This window comes from Lacerta agilis, chromosome 9 (assembly GCF_009819535.1).
Source record: "Lacerta agilis isolate rLacAgi1 chromosome 9, rLacAgi1.pri, whole genome shotgun sequence".
NCBI classification, from domain to species: domain Eukaryota; kingdom Metazoa; phylum Chordata; class Lepidosauria; order Squamata; family Lacertidae; genus Lacerta; species Lacerta agilis.
Genome location: NC_046320.1, coordinates 21,611,610 through 21,626,095, shown reverse-complemented (window position 1 = coordinate 21,626,095; position 14,486 = coordinate 21,611,610). Strand labels below are relative to the sequence as shown.

The following is a 14,486-nucleotide window of genomic DNA, read 5'->3' as shown; positions in this document are numbered from 1 at the left end:
GGGGAACAAGGAGAAGGGGGCGACAGAGGATGAGATGGTTGGACAGTGTTCTCGGAGCTACCAACATGAGTATGAGCAAACTGCGGGAGGCAGTGGAAGACAGAAGTGCCTGGTGTGCTCTGGTCCATGGGGTCACAAAGAGTCGGACACGACTGAACGACTGAACAACAACAACATGGGTGAAGTTTTTTTTTAATACCCTCAATCAGTGTATGCAATATGTGAAACAAAATACATAAATAAAATCCTATGGTGGGCAGCAGGTTAGACGAGGTGTCCTCTAAGGCCCTTTCCAACCTTATGATCCTATATTCTTGTGCTGCTCCATTCAAGAAGGCTTGCTCAGAAAAAAAATGTCACCAGAGGATTGTGCCTGATATAAATCAAGGTTTCCCTTAAGAACAACATGCCAGCGCAATCCTACAGAAATCTATCACAAATGATACTACTAATTCCAAGAATAAGATTAAATGAACATTAGTTGGGCCATTTCAAGCAGAAATAACCTCACCTGACCTTGGCATTCACCTTGTGAATGATCATCCCATGTGATTATGCCCAACTGCAGAGCAATCCACATTTTCATATAAGTTCCTCTGGGATGCCAGTTTGAATAATTAGACTTGACATTTCACTGACCAGCAAAAGAGAGGTATTTTATTTCCTAAAGGAAACCACAAGGATAACAATATCTTTATACCAATCTGTGCACTGCCATCAAAATCATCTAATTTGTTTTTTGGGGTTTTTTTATCATGCATTTGCAATGTCGTTTGGCCATCAGGCATATCCTTTTTCACTAATAATAATAATAATAATAATATTTATTATTTGTACCCCGCCCATCTGGCTGGATTTCCCCAGCCACTCTGGGCGGCTTCCAACAAAAATCAGATACAAAAATATTACAGGTATTTTTGCCTTCAGGTATTTTCTGAATGTCAGGTAGTTGTTTATCTCCTTGACCTGTGATGGGAGGGCGTTCCACAGGGCGGGCGCCACTACCGAGAAGGCCCTCTGCCTGGTTCCCTGTAGCTTTGCTTCTCGCAGTGAGGGAACCGCCAGAAGGCCCTCGGCACTGGATCTCAGTGTCCGGGCTGAATGATGGGGGTGGAGACGCTCCTTCAGGTATACAGGACCGAGGCTGTTTAGGGCTTTACTAAAGGTGAAGTACAAGGGAACCCTCAGAATTGGCATTTGCCTTTTAATACTTTTTTTTAAAAAAGTAAATAATAACATGCTGATTACGTAGATTCCTCCCCCATGTTTTTGGCCAGTATTTTATCCCTTGAAACATCTAAGTCTTAGATGCTAAGGTGCTCTCTCACTTTCCTTTCTTTGTTCATGGTTCAAATGTAACTGTGGAGTGGGGGCACCCGTTTTGAAACTGAAGAAAGGTAATTGCTGCTGTTCTGAAAGTTCATCTGCAACGTCCTGCAACCACACGTCGAGCTTTTAGCAGTAAGAGTTGACGAGAACTGATAAATGTGCAGAATATGTGAGTGGAAAGAATAAAAGTTATGATAGCCCCATGCTATTAGGATTCAGCCCATCATGAATGTGCACACATTGTAAAAATGAAGGCGGTGTATTTTTCGCGAATAAACCAAAAGCCCTAAGTAGAAGCAGCCTGCTCTGGAGATATTTGGATCCCTTTGGATCCAACCCAGGCAATGCGTGATGTCAGTTCAGACTTCCAAATAAAGTCAAATCCACTATCCAAGCCAATGAGCTGGGTTCTGAAACATTTTATAGCACTCTAGGTGTATATGCACTGAACAGTTCTAGAGGACGATGAATTGTGCCTTCTGATTCATCGCTCCACATAGGCAACATTTAATTCTGAAATTAAATGTTACACATGTCCAAACCAGGGGCAGACTGTGCAATAGGCGAATGAAGCCATTTGCTTCAGGCGATAGATCCAACCGCCACCGTTGGGCTGCTGTCAGACCCACCAAGGCTTTGCCTGGACCACAAACACAGCCCCGCCGTCCCTCACTGATGTGTCAGGCAGCAGTGCAGACATGACAGAGGGGGCAAGGTGGGGCCCCAGATCTGTAGGGGGGTCGTGGGGGCAAAGGCAGCGCTGGGGTGTTCTGCCTATAGTGGCAAAACATCTTGGGCCAGCCCTGGTCCAAATTATATGCATGCAAATTATTTATTTATTTATTTATTATACCCCGCCCACCTGGCCGGGCCTCCCCGGCCACTCTGGGCAGCTCCCAACAGAATATTAAATACACGATAAAACATCAAACATTTAAAACTTTCCTAAACAGGGCTGCCTTCAGATGTCTTCTAAAAGTCAGATAGTTGTTGGTTTCCTTGACATCTGATGGGAGGACGTTCCACAGGGTGGGCACCACTACCGAGAAGGCCCTCTGCCTGGTTCCCTGTAACTTCACTTCTCACAGTGAGGGAACTGCCAGAAGGCCCTCAGAGCTGGACCTCAGTATCTGGGCTGAATGATGAAGGTGGAGGCACTCCTTCAGGTACACTGGGCAGAGGCCGTTTAGGGCTTTAAAGGTCAGCACCAACACTTTGAATTGTGCTCGGAAAGGCACTGGTAAAGAGATGATAAGGCCAATGAACATGAGCCTGCTTCCTTGCCATCTGTGTTCAGTGAACACAGTTAAAATGCATATAGTTGTCTTCTCTGCTATGGATTAGGATGAGACATTAGGTTTCCTGGAACTTTCCTTCAATGCAGAACACTGATTGAATAAGAAATGGTTTCTTTGAGCGATAATATTGAACAGCGTAAGATCATTTTGCAACTGATGAAAGAGATGAAGTATAAGTTCTCACACGGAGGCATCTTCATTAGTGTCTTATATTCTGAAGCAATGTTTTGAAGTGCTGGAGTATTGAGCCCTGTTAATGCATTGTTACTTGTGAGTAGGGTTCAATACTCCTGTTGAAGGTGGAGCGGGGTTGTGCTTTCGGCCGCAACTCCTTCCTGCAACAGCCACATGTTGCTTTTGCGTTCAAGATAATTGAGAATTTGATACTGTGCCTATTGCAAGAATTTGGGCACTACAGTCTTTTGATTATTTACCTACTTGGAAATGTGTGGACCAGTTGTTTGTAAAAATATCCAAGCAGTGGACAAAATATCTAATTACATAACATAAATACATACATAACATGTACATTTAAAATATTAAAAATGCTAAACAATATGTATAATTCCTTCATATAACTGTATTAGCTGCAAACAAAACTATTAATAGTTCAGTTGACAAATCTCCTTTGCTTCAGCATGCAACATGTATTGGGCTGGTTCTAAGTAAATGGGTATTTTTAAAACATCTGCAGCTGCATATACACTATACCGTACATTTAAAGCACATCATCTCCATTCCAAAGAATCCTGAGAACTGTAGCTTGTTAAGGGTGCTGGGAATTGTAGCTCTGTGAGTGGCAAACTACAGTTGCCAGGATTCTTTGGGTGGGGTGTTCGTTAAATGTATGGTGTGCACACACATCCCCCCAAAAAGTGGGAAAGATGACAGTTGGAGCTGTACCATCTTAAGGCACCAAAACACAGCTGTCAGCAGACTCAGAAAGAACACTTATATTTGTTCTCCAAAACACAGCCAGCCATTATCAACAGAATTTGTAACAGTTGTAACATGTTGGTAATACCTAAAAAGGACATGAAAAACTAGGCGCACCCGACCATCTGCTGTGGTCATCATGACCAAAATCCTTTTATACAAACGGAGATTTGGACGTTCAACTGCATATTCTACCTGCTGACACAGATAAGTTATCTTAGATAACCGTAACATTTTATACATGCGTTTAATCTGCCCCTCTAGAATAATTCCCACAATATACTGAAACAAACAAGCAAGCCAACCAGCCAATAAAAGGCCAGCATTAATGCACTTGAATTCCTACAGCTTTCAGTTGTGTGATTCTAAGTTCCCACCGTGAAACCTGTGCATAAAAGCTTTGTCCCTCACCAGCAACCATGTTTGCTTCCTGAACTCATTGTTCTTCACATTTCTTTATTCTTGAAGTTGCTTATTTCCCCTGATCTTAGGGCATGGGTGTGTGATGTACAGTGTCTTGAAACTGGATTCCACTAAAGGCCCTTCTGCTGTGCAAGATGGCAGCTGTTTTCTTTCTTTCTTTTTTAAGAAAGAAAATCTTTGAATGAGCTTCTCAGTCTCTTCCAGCACGCAGCCATCAAACGGAAAGTTCTTAGCCTGTCTATATGAAAGGGTGCTTGTATATTGAGCGTTGTTGCCTGCAGTTCTGTCCTTCACAGATGGGCCACTGGGAAATTGGTGAAACTGCCCCTGGAAACCAAGAAAATAGGGGCATTTAGCCAGGAATTTTTGTTTTCTCTCAATACACACAGCTGTAACATCGCTAGGTTGTTACTTCCTTCAGAACCCATACACTTACTGTCTTTGTTGGCTTTTTAGACGCAGGCCTCATTCAAAGTACAATCCACCCTTTCTTTCTTTCTGCAAAAGCAAAAGAAACCTGCCATCAGTTTTTCATGGAAACTCTGAAGATGCTTTCAGAGAAGCTTTTTAATTAAAAGTATGAATTAAGCAGACATATGTTATTGTCTAATCTGACTGACTGTAAGGGCTCTTAACAATGTGTTGTTTTTCAAGTTTGGATACCTGAGCTCTTTTGAATTGGAAAAGCAAGAGGCTGAAGGTGCTGTAAACTTGTTGGGAACTTGTTGAGGGGTGTGGTAGAAGCTTCTACAGAACGACAAATCCCATTTGTTGTAATGTGACAATCAGACAGGCATACCTCTCACAAGGACATGAAGGGGGGGACGGGGCGCACACAGAGAATCTTCCACTCCTCACCAAAATGTCAAATGATGACTCCCAAAAATGACACTCAGAGGTGTCAACATGCCATTTCTTCTCCCGCGGACTGTCTCACCAGAGTGGTGCATGCTCTGGTTATCTCCCGCTTGGACTACTGCAATGCGCTCTACGTGGGGCTACCTTTGAAGGTGACCCGGCAACTGCAATTAATCCAGAATGCGGCAGCTAGACTGGTGACTGGGAGTGGCTGCCGGGACCACATAACACTGGTCCTGAGAGATCTACATTGGCTCCCAGTACGTTTCCGAGCACAATTCAAAGTGTTGGTGCTGACCTTTAAAGCCCTAAATGGCCTCGGTCCTGTATACCTGAAGGAGCATCTCCACCCCCATCATACAGCCCGGACACTGAGATCCAGCGCCGAGGGCCTTCTGGCGGTTCCCTCAATGCGAGAAGCAAAGCTACAGGGAACCAGGCAGAGGGCCTTCTCGGTAGTGGCACCCGCCCTGTGGAACACCCTCCCATCAGAGGTCAAGGGAATAAACAACTACCTGACATTCAGAAAATATCTGAAGGGAAGCTTTTAATGTGTGATATTTTAATGTATTTGATTTTTATTGGAAGCCGCCCAGAGTGGGGGAAATCCAGCCAGATGGGCGGGGTACAAATAATAATAATAATAATAATAATAATAATAATAATAATAATAATAATAATAATAATAATTGTTGTTGTTGTTGTTGTTGTTGTTGTTGTTGTTGTTGTTGTTGTTGTTGTTGTTGTTATGGCTGCTCTTTCACTGAAGCCAATGAGAAGATCAGGAGGAGGAAGTTTGCAAACTGCTAACCAAGCTTGGCTTGCAGCTGGTTCTGAATGCGGAAGACAGTATATGCAGATTGGCTTTTCTCCAACTGGTACCTTCCAGATGTTTTGGACCACAACTCCTATCAGCTTCAGCCAGGTTGGCCCAAGGTCAGGATGATGGGAATTATAGTCCAAAATATCCGGAAGGCAGCATGTCGGGGAAGACTGATATAAATCGTATTTTCTTCAAATGTACATTGTGGTGCGTCACTGGCCTGAATTTTCCTATACCAGTGCTTCCCAAACTTTTGAGACAGAAGGGTGGTTTCTTTTTTTGGGGGGGGGGTATTTGCTGCTTCATGTGACATTGTGACAATATAATGTAGCCAGCCTGGATATTATTTACCTTATTCTACTCAAGGACATGTGGAAGGAACCTTAGTTGTGGTTCCTTCTCAGGCACCAGGATGTTTTCAGCATCCAAGACATTGCTTTCCTTAAGTTGCTTTCCAGAGTTCTCCAAAGGTCAACACGCATGAAGACAATAAAACTGTCAATTAATTTGCAGCAAGCAGACTGAGTTATTTAAGGCAAGAGATTTTGTGCTGTTTGTCGAAGATAGCCACATGCTCAGACAGAATGATGTTGTATGCAACCAAAAATATTGTTCAAAAAGGGAATATTGTAAAATAGTATGAAGGGAAGTATATAAGAGATTAATGACTATCTTGCAGTTTTATTATTATGGGGCATTTTGGATTCTGCTATTGGATGCATGTAAACCTAACAGGAAGACACCTTGCAAGAACGCTGCAATCCTAATCCTAGTGATCTGGTAGTAAATCCCACTAAATTCAATAAGATTTCCGGCTGAGCAGACACTTTTAGGATTGTGCTGTTCTGATTTTCAGAGAAGGTGATGTACTGCTAGTGGAATCAGCTTTGGGCCAGGAATCGCTGCATTGGGATGTTGCCCAGACATGGCCCAAAGGGTTTGGTGGCTGCTAGGACAATTTCCCCTCTTGAGAGTCCCATGGACTGCAAAAAGATCAAACTTATCCATCCTTAAAGAAATCAGCCCTGAGTGCTCACTGGAAGGACAGATCCTGAAGTTGAGGCTCCAATACTTTGGCCACCTCATGTGAAGAGAAGACTCCATGGAAAAGACCCTGATGTTGGGAAAGATGGAGAGCACAAGGAGAAGGGGACGACAGAGGATGAGATGGTTGGACAGTGTTCTCGAAGCGACTAGCATGAGTTTGGCTAAACTGCGGGAGGCAGTGAAAGATAGGCATGCCTGGAGTGCTCTGGTCCATGGGGTCACGAAGAGTCAGACACGACTGAACAACTGAACAACAGCAACAAAGGACGATTTCCCAGAGTGCAAAAGAGACTACAGAGAAATGGGAAATTCACGCACAGATCTGCTTCAACTCAAAGCTTTTCTCTGGCTCACAAGGCCAGATTGCAGCAGTACCTAACTCTTTACTATCGTTCTTTGATTCTTCCCTACCTAAAACACTACCAGTTCTAAACAAGAGATGTACCATAGTGATGACAGGCCTTGCGCTGAACTGGGCAATAAACAAGAAGTCCTTGTTTGACAGGAAGCACTATTTCTATGCAGAGATATGCTGTGAATGGGAATTTGTCGTACATTCTGTGCATAGGGAAAAAACAGAATGAAATGGTAACCAGAAATGGGAAGACCAAGCAGATTTTCAAGGGATTGATAATGACTAAAGCACAATGTGAACTAAGAGAGTCACAGTTAAAAAAAACCAGTCCCTTTGCCGCAAAGTTACACAAACGCGCTGCATATAGAAAACTAGCATGTCAGAAATCTAGATTAGAACTTGGGCAGCCCAAAATGTTTTATCATGTGATGAGTTGTATGGTGAATTAGGCTGAAATCAGCTATATTAGCTGCCATTTGGTTATGCCATGTCATTAAATGTTGCAGGAAAAGTGCCTGAATATTGAGACAGTCATTTTTCGTAGAAATATTTATTCCACGCCAACCTCACTTGATGTGAAAGTTGAATCTTTGTCTTCTTTCATTTATTTGTGGGTTTAATATTTGATTTCATTATTTGATGTGTTTAAGAGGTGAATAATAATAATAATATGGGTTTTGCTGTTTTGTTTTTAATTATTTACTTGTTTTTATCCTGTATTTTATTCTGTGAACCACTCTGAGTTCTTACGACGAAGGGCAGTATAAAAATCTAATAAATAATAATAATTTTATTAGATGAGGTGTGTAGATCAGCAAGAATAGGCCCGTCATAAAGCAAAGCAAAGAGAAATCATTTGTTCTATTTATTCATAGTTAAAATTCAAATCAAAATCTTCACAATGTTGTATATATTTTATACATTAAGTTGCTGTGCATCTTTGCATGCAGGATTTGGGGAAAGCCAGTAAGCCTTGACAGACAGCACAATGAGCATTTAAGACAGATTGCTCTTCCCACATGAAGATTTGCTAAGGAGTCTTTTCAATGTGCTTAATCCTATTTACAACCCCTAATTGGAGTAATCTGTTTGTTAAAAACACCAAAGTCTTCAGTCTTCAGGCAGGCTCATCAGTTTCAGAGGAAATAAAAGCGCTATTTGTTTTTATCATCCATCAAACTCAATCCCAAAAGAACATCATAACGATGTCAATTCTAATGATGGTCTATTTCATCTTGAATTAGAATACAGTGGTACCTCTGGTTACGTACTTAATTCATTCCGGAGGTCCGTTCTTAACCTGAAATCGTTCTTAACCTGAAGCACCACTTTTGCTAATGGGGCCTCCCACTGCTGCCGCACCGCCGCTGCCCGATTTCTGTTCTCATCCTGAAGCAAAGTTCTTAACCTGAGGTACTATTTCTGGGTTAGCTGAGTCTGTAACCTGAAGGGTCTGTAACCTGAGGTATAAAACTAGCCTGTGCTTGGCAAAACTACAATGGCAGACTCTGTTAAGAGACCTTGTAAACACAACCTAGCAAAGTGATTTTGAATCCTTAGTCCCTTTCTTCAGCTGGGAAAAGAGCAGATTACACACTTCTCTTGATTTTCCAATTCAGTTTCAGTGCATGGAAAGCACACATAAAACTAGTGCTTTACAAAACACATATAATTTAAATATGGACCTTTTGTGCATGCTTTCAAAAAATCTGCATGAAACAGGATGGAACAGTATAGTACACACAGCTCTAGGATAGCTCAGATGGTAGAGCATGAGGCTTTTAATCTCAGGGTTGTGGGTTCAAGCCCCATGTTGGCCAAAAGATTCCTGCACTGCAGAAGGTTGGACTAGATCAGGGGTGGCCAACTCCCTAGAGACTGCAATCTGCTCACAGAATTAAAAACTGCCAGTGATCTACCCTCGGGGTTTTTTTTTGGGTGGGGGGGTTCAGGTCAAAGTTGTTGAGCTAGTTTTAGGGAGGAGGAAAGCCATGTTTTGGGGGGTTCAGGGCAAAGATGTTGAGCTTTTTTTAGGGGGAAACAATACCATGTTTTGGGGGGTTTGGGGCAAAGTTGTTGAGCTTTTTTTGGGGGGGAGGAAAGAGCTACTAGATTCTAGTGCTCCCTTCAAACTCTACAATTATATGATTCTATGACAGATCTATGACTGAGCACCACCAAGATTGAAATGGGACAGAATCAGCTGCTCAGTCCGTCCCTATCTACATTTCAACTGGGCCAAAGTATTTTTCGGCTGCTTCTATCTATTAGAGTAGTTTCAATGTGCAGAGCATACTTAGCAATATCCTCCTTAGCAAGTCAATTTTCTCCAGCATTTCCAGAAATGATTGATTAGCATAATAACATCTCCATCTGCATCATTCTGTATGATTAAAAAAGCACATTTTGAGTCTCTCTCTCCCTCCCTCCCTCTTTGAATAAGTATATACAGGAATATGTGAGCCCTAGGGTTCCTGTAGCATCCCTGGGGTTTATTCAAAAAAGTGTGTAGAGTTTCCATTAAATTGTAGGGATTAGGCCATTTCCTTCTGTTCCTTTAGGAACCACAACTCTAAGGATTCTAGGAATATCACCTATCCCCACTTCAGACAACAGAGGAGCTGAAGAGTTTTTCAATAAGGGATATGTCTTTAAAACTACATATGTATCCTGTTATCCCATGTTACCTTTGCAAAAATCCTGTAAAGTAAGGAAGGCTGAGAGATTTACCCAAGACTATCCAGTGACTTTCAGAAGACCTGCAAAAATTTGAACCCTCAACACCACCATGTTGGCCAATCTTTCAAACAAAGAACAGCCCCTTATACCAAAAGGGTCAAGTATTATGTCACTTCTATTCTCGCTAAGATTTCTGAAGCAAATGATATATATGAACAGAAATCTCTCTCTGAAATGGTTTCATCATGGTGACAATACTAATGGTTGAGTTTCTAAAAGCAAAAATGCTAGACTATATGAATCCCAGGGAAGAAAGGGAACCACACATTGAAGTGGAAACTGAACTTGAGGTTAAGCATGAGGTTTAAGTGCATTGTTGGAAAATCTATTGTTGAACTTAAGTGCCTTGAAACAGGCTCATTGTCTCTCGATGCGTCTTGCCTGTTGCCTGGGAGCTTTGGGGTGCACAATACGTTTTTCTCCTGCTAATTCTAGGATGAGTGAGTGAGAGAGAGGGATCTGGCAATTCTCTCCATCTCTGTGAGCTCCTAAAGTGGGGGTTTTATAATTAAAATTGCAACTGAACAGCCCAGAAGGGAATGAAGTGCTCGGGATACCCTCCAATTAAACTCCTCCTAAAACAGGACTCAGCTGGTGTTATGCTTCTTCCAGGCCAGAGGTGACTTCTTAGTAGCCTTGCTGGTAAATAAAGAATGAGGCTGTACAGCATGAGTCTGATGTGCTATGTAATTGGCTGTGCACAAGTCTGCTATGATATGTAAATGTTCTCCTGACTCAGTGCTGTTTTGTATAACGAAAGGAGAAATCCTTGTGTGTCCTATTGCAGGGATTGGGACTTATTAGTCTGTGACGGGTGTCTTCTAGGTAGACTGACACAGACCAGGGCAGGACAGGCGAGAATTGCATGTGGGGTTTTCTGCCACAGGACCATGTCTCTCCATATGAGTCTGCCTGGGCTTTGAGATCTTCTGGGGAGGCTTTTCTCTCCATCCTGCCACCTTCACAGGCACATTTGGTAAGGACACAAGAAAGGGCCTTTTCAGTGGCTGCTCCCAGTTTGTGGAACTCCCTTCCACAAGAGGCTGGGCTGGTCCCTTCTCTGTTTTCCTTTCACCGGCAGAAAAAAAATTTTTTTTGTTCCAACAGCCCTTTGGTCACTAATATCCATGGTTTCTGATAGTTTGATATGTTTATAGGATGAGATGATAGTAGGTCTAATAATAAGATGTTTAAAAGAAGTTGGAAGAAAAATTAGGAACCTCTTGTTGGAAGCTCATAGTGTTAATGGTTTTAGGAGACAAAGAATTACAGCATATCATTGCAGTAGCCGGACAGTGGTATAACTGGCTGTAGAATACCTCTTGCTTCTTGGGAAAGTGTGTTTTAAGGGAAATTAACTGACTCAGTTCATGTGGTTCCTTCTTCCTCTCCCCTCCTTCTCCCATGCTTATTCCTTCATATATTTCTTGTGGTTTTGAGTTGTTTTGTGAGGACATTTGAACCAGCAAACTATGGTTTGGGCTAATTTTTGATCCTGCTTCAAAGCATGGTTTCAATTTGCAGTTAGGAGGCAAAACACTTAATTTTTGCAGTTGAAGAATGAGATAATAATGCTTTAAATAAATAAATACTGTCGTTTGCCAGTTCAAACAATACAGCAAATGATGCTTAGAGGGGAACCAGTTCATGTGAGGGTAGGTGACTGGGGACAGTGGGAGGGAGCTGTGCTTTGCCATTCCATCTGAATTAGCCTTCATTGCAAATATGAACCATGCATCTACTTTTGCTGGCAAATAAGAGGTGATATCTAATTTAAGTCATACTTAGAGTGGACCTATTGAAACCAATGGACTTACTTAACGATGAACACTGGATATCGTTCATAGAATTTATATAATAAGCAGGAAGTTATTAGAATGTATAATACCAAAAGAGTAGGCGAAATTAGTGACGGGTGAAAAGTTCAGTTTCAATTGGCTCAGAATCAGCTTTGTCATCCCTCTGGCAAAAAGCTTGTTTATTCTGATCCAATCGGAATCAAAATTTGCTCTGTTGCAGGGTTGGCAGACTGTTCAGGATATGAACAGTGTAGGTTTAGGGGCTTAGTCTGGATGATGCCCCTTCCCCCTTCCTGTTCTTGGGGTGCTTTACCCAGCAAGGTTAGAAGCTGACAAGAGGAGTTCCTGGAACACCAATACAGTAATTGTGGGTGCCATGAAGCCTGATCCCTTCTCTATTTCCCTGTGAGTCACCAATCCCCTCCCATCTAAGCACCTCCAAATCCCTACCCACCTTCCTGCAAATCTCTAAGCCTCTTCCACCCATATGTTTACCTGACTGTGAGGAAAGTTGGAGGTCTATTTCTCTTCTCTGGCTTCTGGTCCCCAAAGCAATGTAACAGAGCACATCAGACACAACCCTCCCAGGGGTACAAATGCCTGCAGCGGTTGTGAAAAAATTAAATTTCCCAGTATTAATTTGTGCCGGAAGGAGAAAGACCAAAACAGAAGTAGCCAGGTGTCAGCGAGAGGGTAGTGGATTTCGAAGGGGAAGGAGTTGTGTTCTTATTTGGCTCCGATTAAAATCTAAGACAAAGAAGAACTGGGTGCACTTCATGCTTTTCATAATTATGACTAGAAGCAGATGAGCATAAAACAAATGTACTGGTGACAAGTAATAAAAATCCCTTTATCACAGATAGGAAACAAAGTGAGCAAGTTTGGGAAGCATAATAAATGAAGACAGAAGATCTAGAAAAGATAAATAATTTCATAAGAAGAAGCACATGCTAGCCTGAGGAATATTTTTCAGCACTGAAAAATAAATATACCCACACACATATATGCATACATATGGAGCAGAGGCTCCTACAGATGTTTAGCAAAATGGAAGAAAGGAGACTTGAGGCTTTTGAGATGTGGGTTTGCAGAAAAACATATAAACTTTATTAGATGTAAAGGAAAACTAATAAAGAAATATTGGACAGGACTGGAGAGGGATGAAAGCTGCTGCAAAATGTGAAGACGTGAGGTGATCAAATAGGATAAAGGCCTCCCACCAAGAAACAGGGTGAGGGGAGGATGCCATCTCACAGGGAAGTGGGCAAATCCAGCTGCAATCCACACTTGGACAGCCCCCACCTCCATGCCACAGTCACCTTACCTTCCTGCCTTCATTTACTAGACCCTGGCAATTTTCTTGGCTACATAGCACCCATTCTGGACAGAGTCAGCTGGTGTGCCAGAACTTTTATGCTGACTGCATAGTTGTCAACCTTTCCCTTTTTTGCGGGAAATTCCCTTATTATAGCATTGGGAAACAGCAGGGAGAGTTGACAGCTATGTATATAGCAGTGGGGAACAGCAGGGAGGGTTGACAGCTATGCGGACTGTGAAGCTACCTTGAACCAGCTAGTGAATTTGGAGCTATATGCTAGCTATTTTTATCTGTCCATGTTCTACCGCTTTGACCGTAATTATGTTGCCTTGTGTCACGTGGCCAAGTTCCTGAAGGAGCAGTCCCAAGAAAAGTGGGAGCATGCAGATAAGTTCCTGAAACACCAGAACAAGAGAGGAGGGCGCATCTTGCTGAAGGACCTCAAGAAGCCAGAGAAGGATGAGTGGGGCAACAGCCTGGATGCCCTGCAGAGTGCCCTGCAGGTGGAGAAAAAGGTGAGCCAGGCCTTGCTGGATCTGCACAAGCTCGCAACAGAGAAGGGAGACCATCATCTGTGTGACTTCCTGGAGTCTGAGTACCTGAAGGAAGAGGTGAAGGTCATCAAGCAGCTGGGAGACCACCTCACAAACCTGAGGCATCTGGGGCTGCCGCAGAATGGCATTGGGGAGTACCTGTTTGAAAAGCTCACTTTGTAGAAGGAGCAGCTGAAAGCTCTCATCACTTTAGAAAAAGAGTAAAATTTGGAGTCAAGTTTGTGTAGTGTATGTTCAAGAATAAGAAAGAAAGAAAGAAAGAAAGAAAGAAAGAAAGAAAGAAAGAACCCACCTGGGTAAAGAGGCCTTTAAATTGTTTGATTTGATATTTGCTTCTCGCCTTTCCAACAATAATGTCGACCGCAAGGTGGCTCACAATAACACCATTAAAAATTAACAAATATTACAGTCACTATAATCATATCAAAAACACAGCAGCATATAAGTAAGGCAGAAAACAGACAAATTCAGCCAGCGATATACAATTAGGGTTGCCACCTGTCCTGTATAATACAGGATTGTCCTGCATTTCAGTGTAAATTGATATGCCCTGTACTGATACAGTTTTGTCCTGTATTTCAGGTCTTCTCTCTCTCCTCTCTCTCTCTCCTGTCCCCCCACCCTGCCAAGTTGGGGGTCATCTCCAAATGCATGTGTTTGAAAGGGTGTGTGAAAGGTCATATATTTAAGTTCTGGGTAGCCAAGCACAGAGAGAGCCACAAATTCATGTAAATCAGTCAGATGGGTGGGGTACATATAATATTATTACGGTAGTTGTAGTATTGTGTGTGTGTGTTTGTGTGTGTGTGTGTGTGCGTGCGTGTGCGCGTGCGCGCGCATGGGGCCATCCTGTTAGGTTGCCATGGATTGTAATGGATTGCTTTGAAGTCACTTCTGCACCGGGGGGGGGGAATCTCCCACCAACTGCCCCGCCCCTCCCTGTCCAGTATTTTGCCAGAACAAGGTGGCAATGCTAGGTCCAACGGGGGGGGGGGTGGCCTTGGGAG

The 14,486-nt window shown here is 42.7% G+C and overlaps 1 protein-coding gene across 1 annotated transcript; it reads left to right on the top strand.

Moving 5' to 3' along the window:
• The first annotated feature begins 5,824 nt into the window (after window positions 1–5,824).
• LOC117053199 (ferritin heavy chain A-like) lies at window positions 5,825–13,641 on the top strand. The gene is made up of 3 exons (XM_033160776.1): window positions 5,825–5,874; window positions 6,072–6,137; window positions 13,149–13,641. Exons 1-3 carry the CDS (start codon window positions 5,825–5,827, stop codon window positions 13,639–13,641), a joined length of 609 nt encoding a protein of 202 aa, XP_033016667.1.
• Window positions 13,642–14,486: the final 845 nt, after the last annotated feature.

Coding starts and splice junctions, on each gene's coding strand:
- LOC117053199 (XM_033160776.1), top strand. CDS start 5,825: ATGTCGGGGAAGACTGATATAAATCGTATTTTCTTCAAATGTACATTG. Junction 5,875..6,071: donor TTCTTCAAATGTACATTGTG/GTGCGTCACTGG, acceptor GTTCCTTCTCAG/GCACCAGGATGTTTTCAGCA. Junction 6,138..13,148: donor CTTTCCAGAGTTCTCCAAAG/GTCAACACGCAT, acceptor GAGGGTTGACAG/CTATGCGGACTGTGAAGCTA.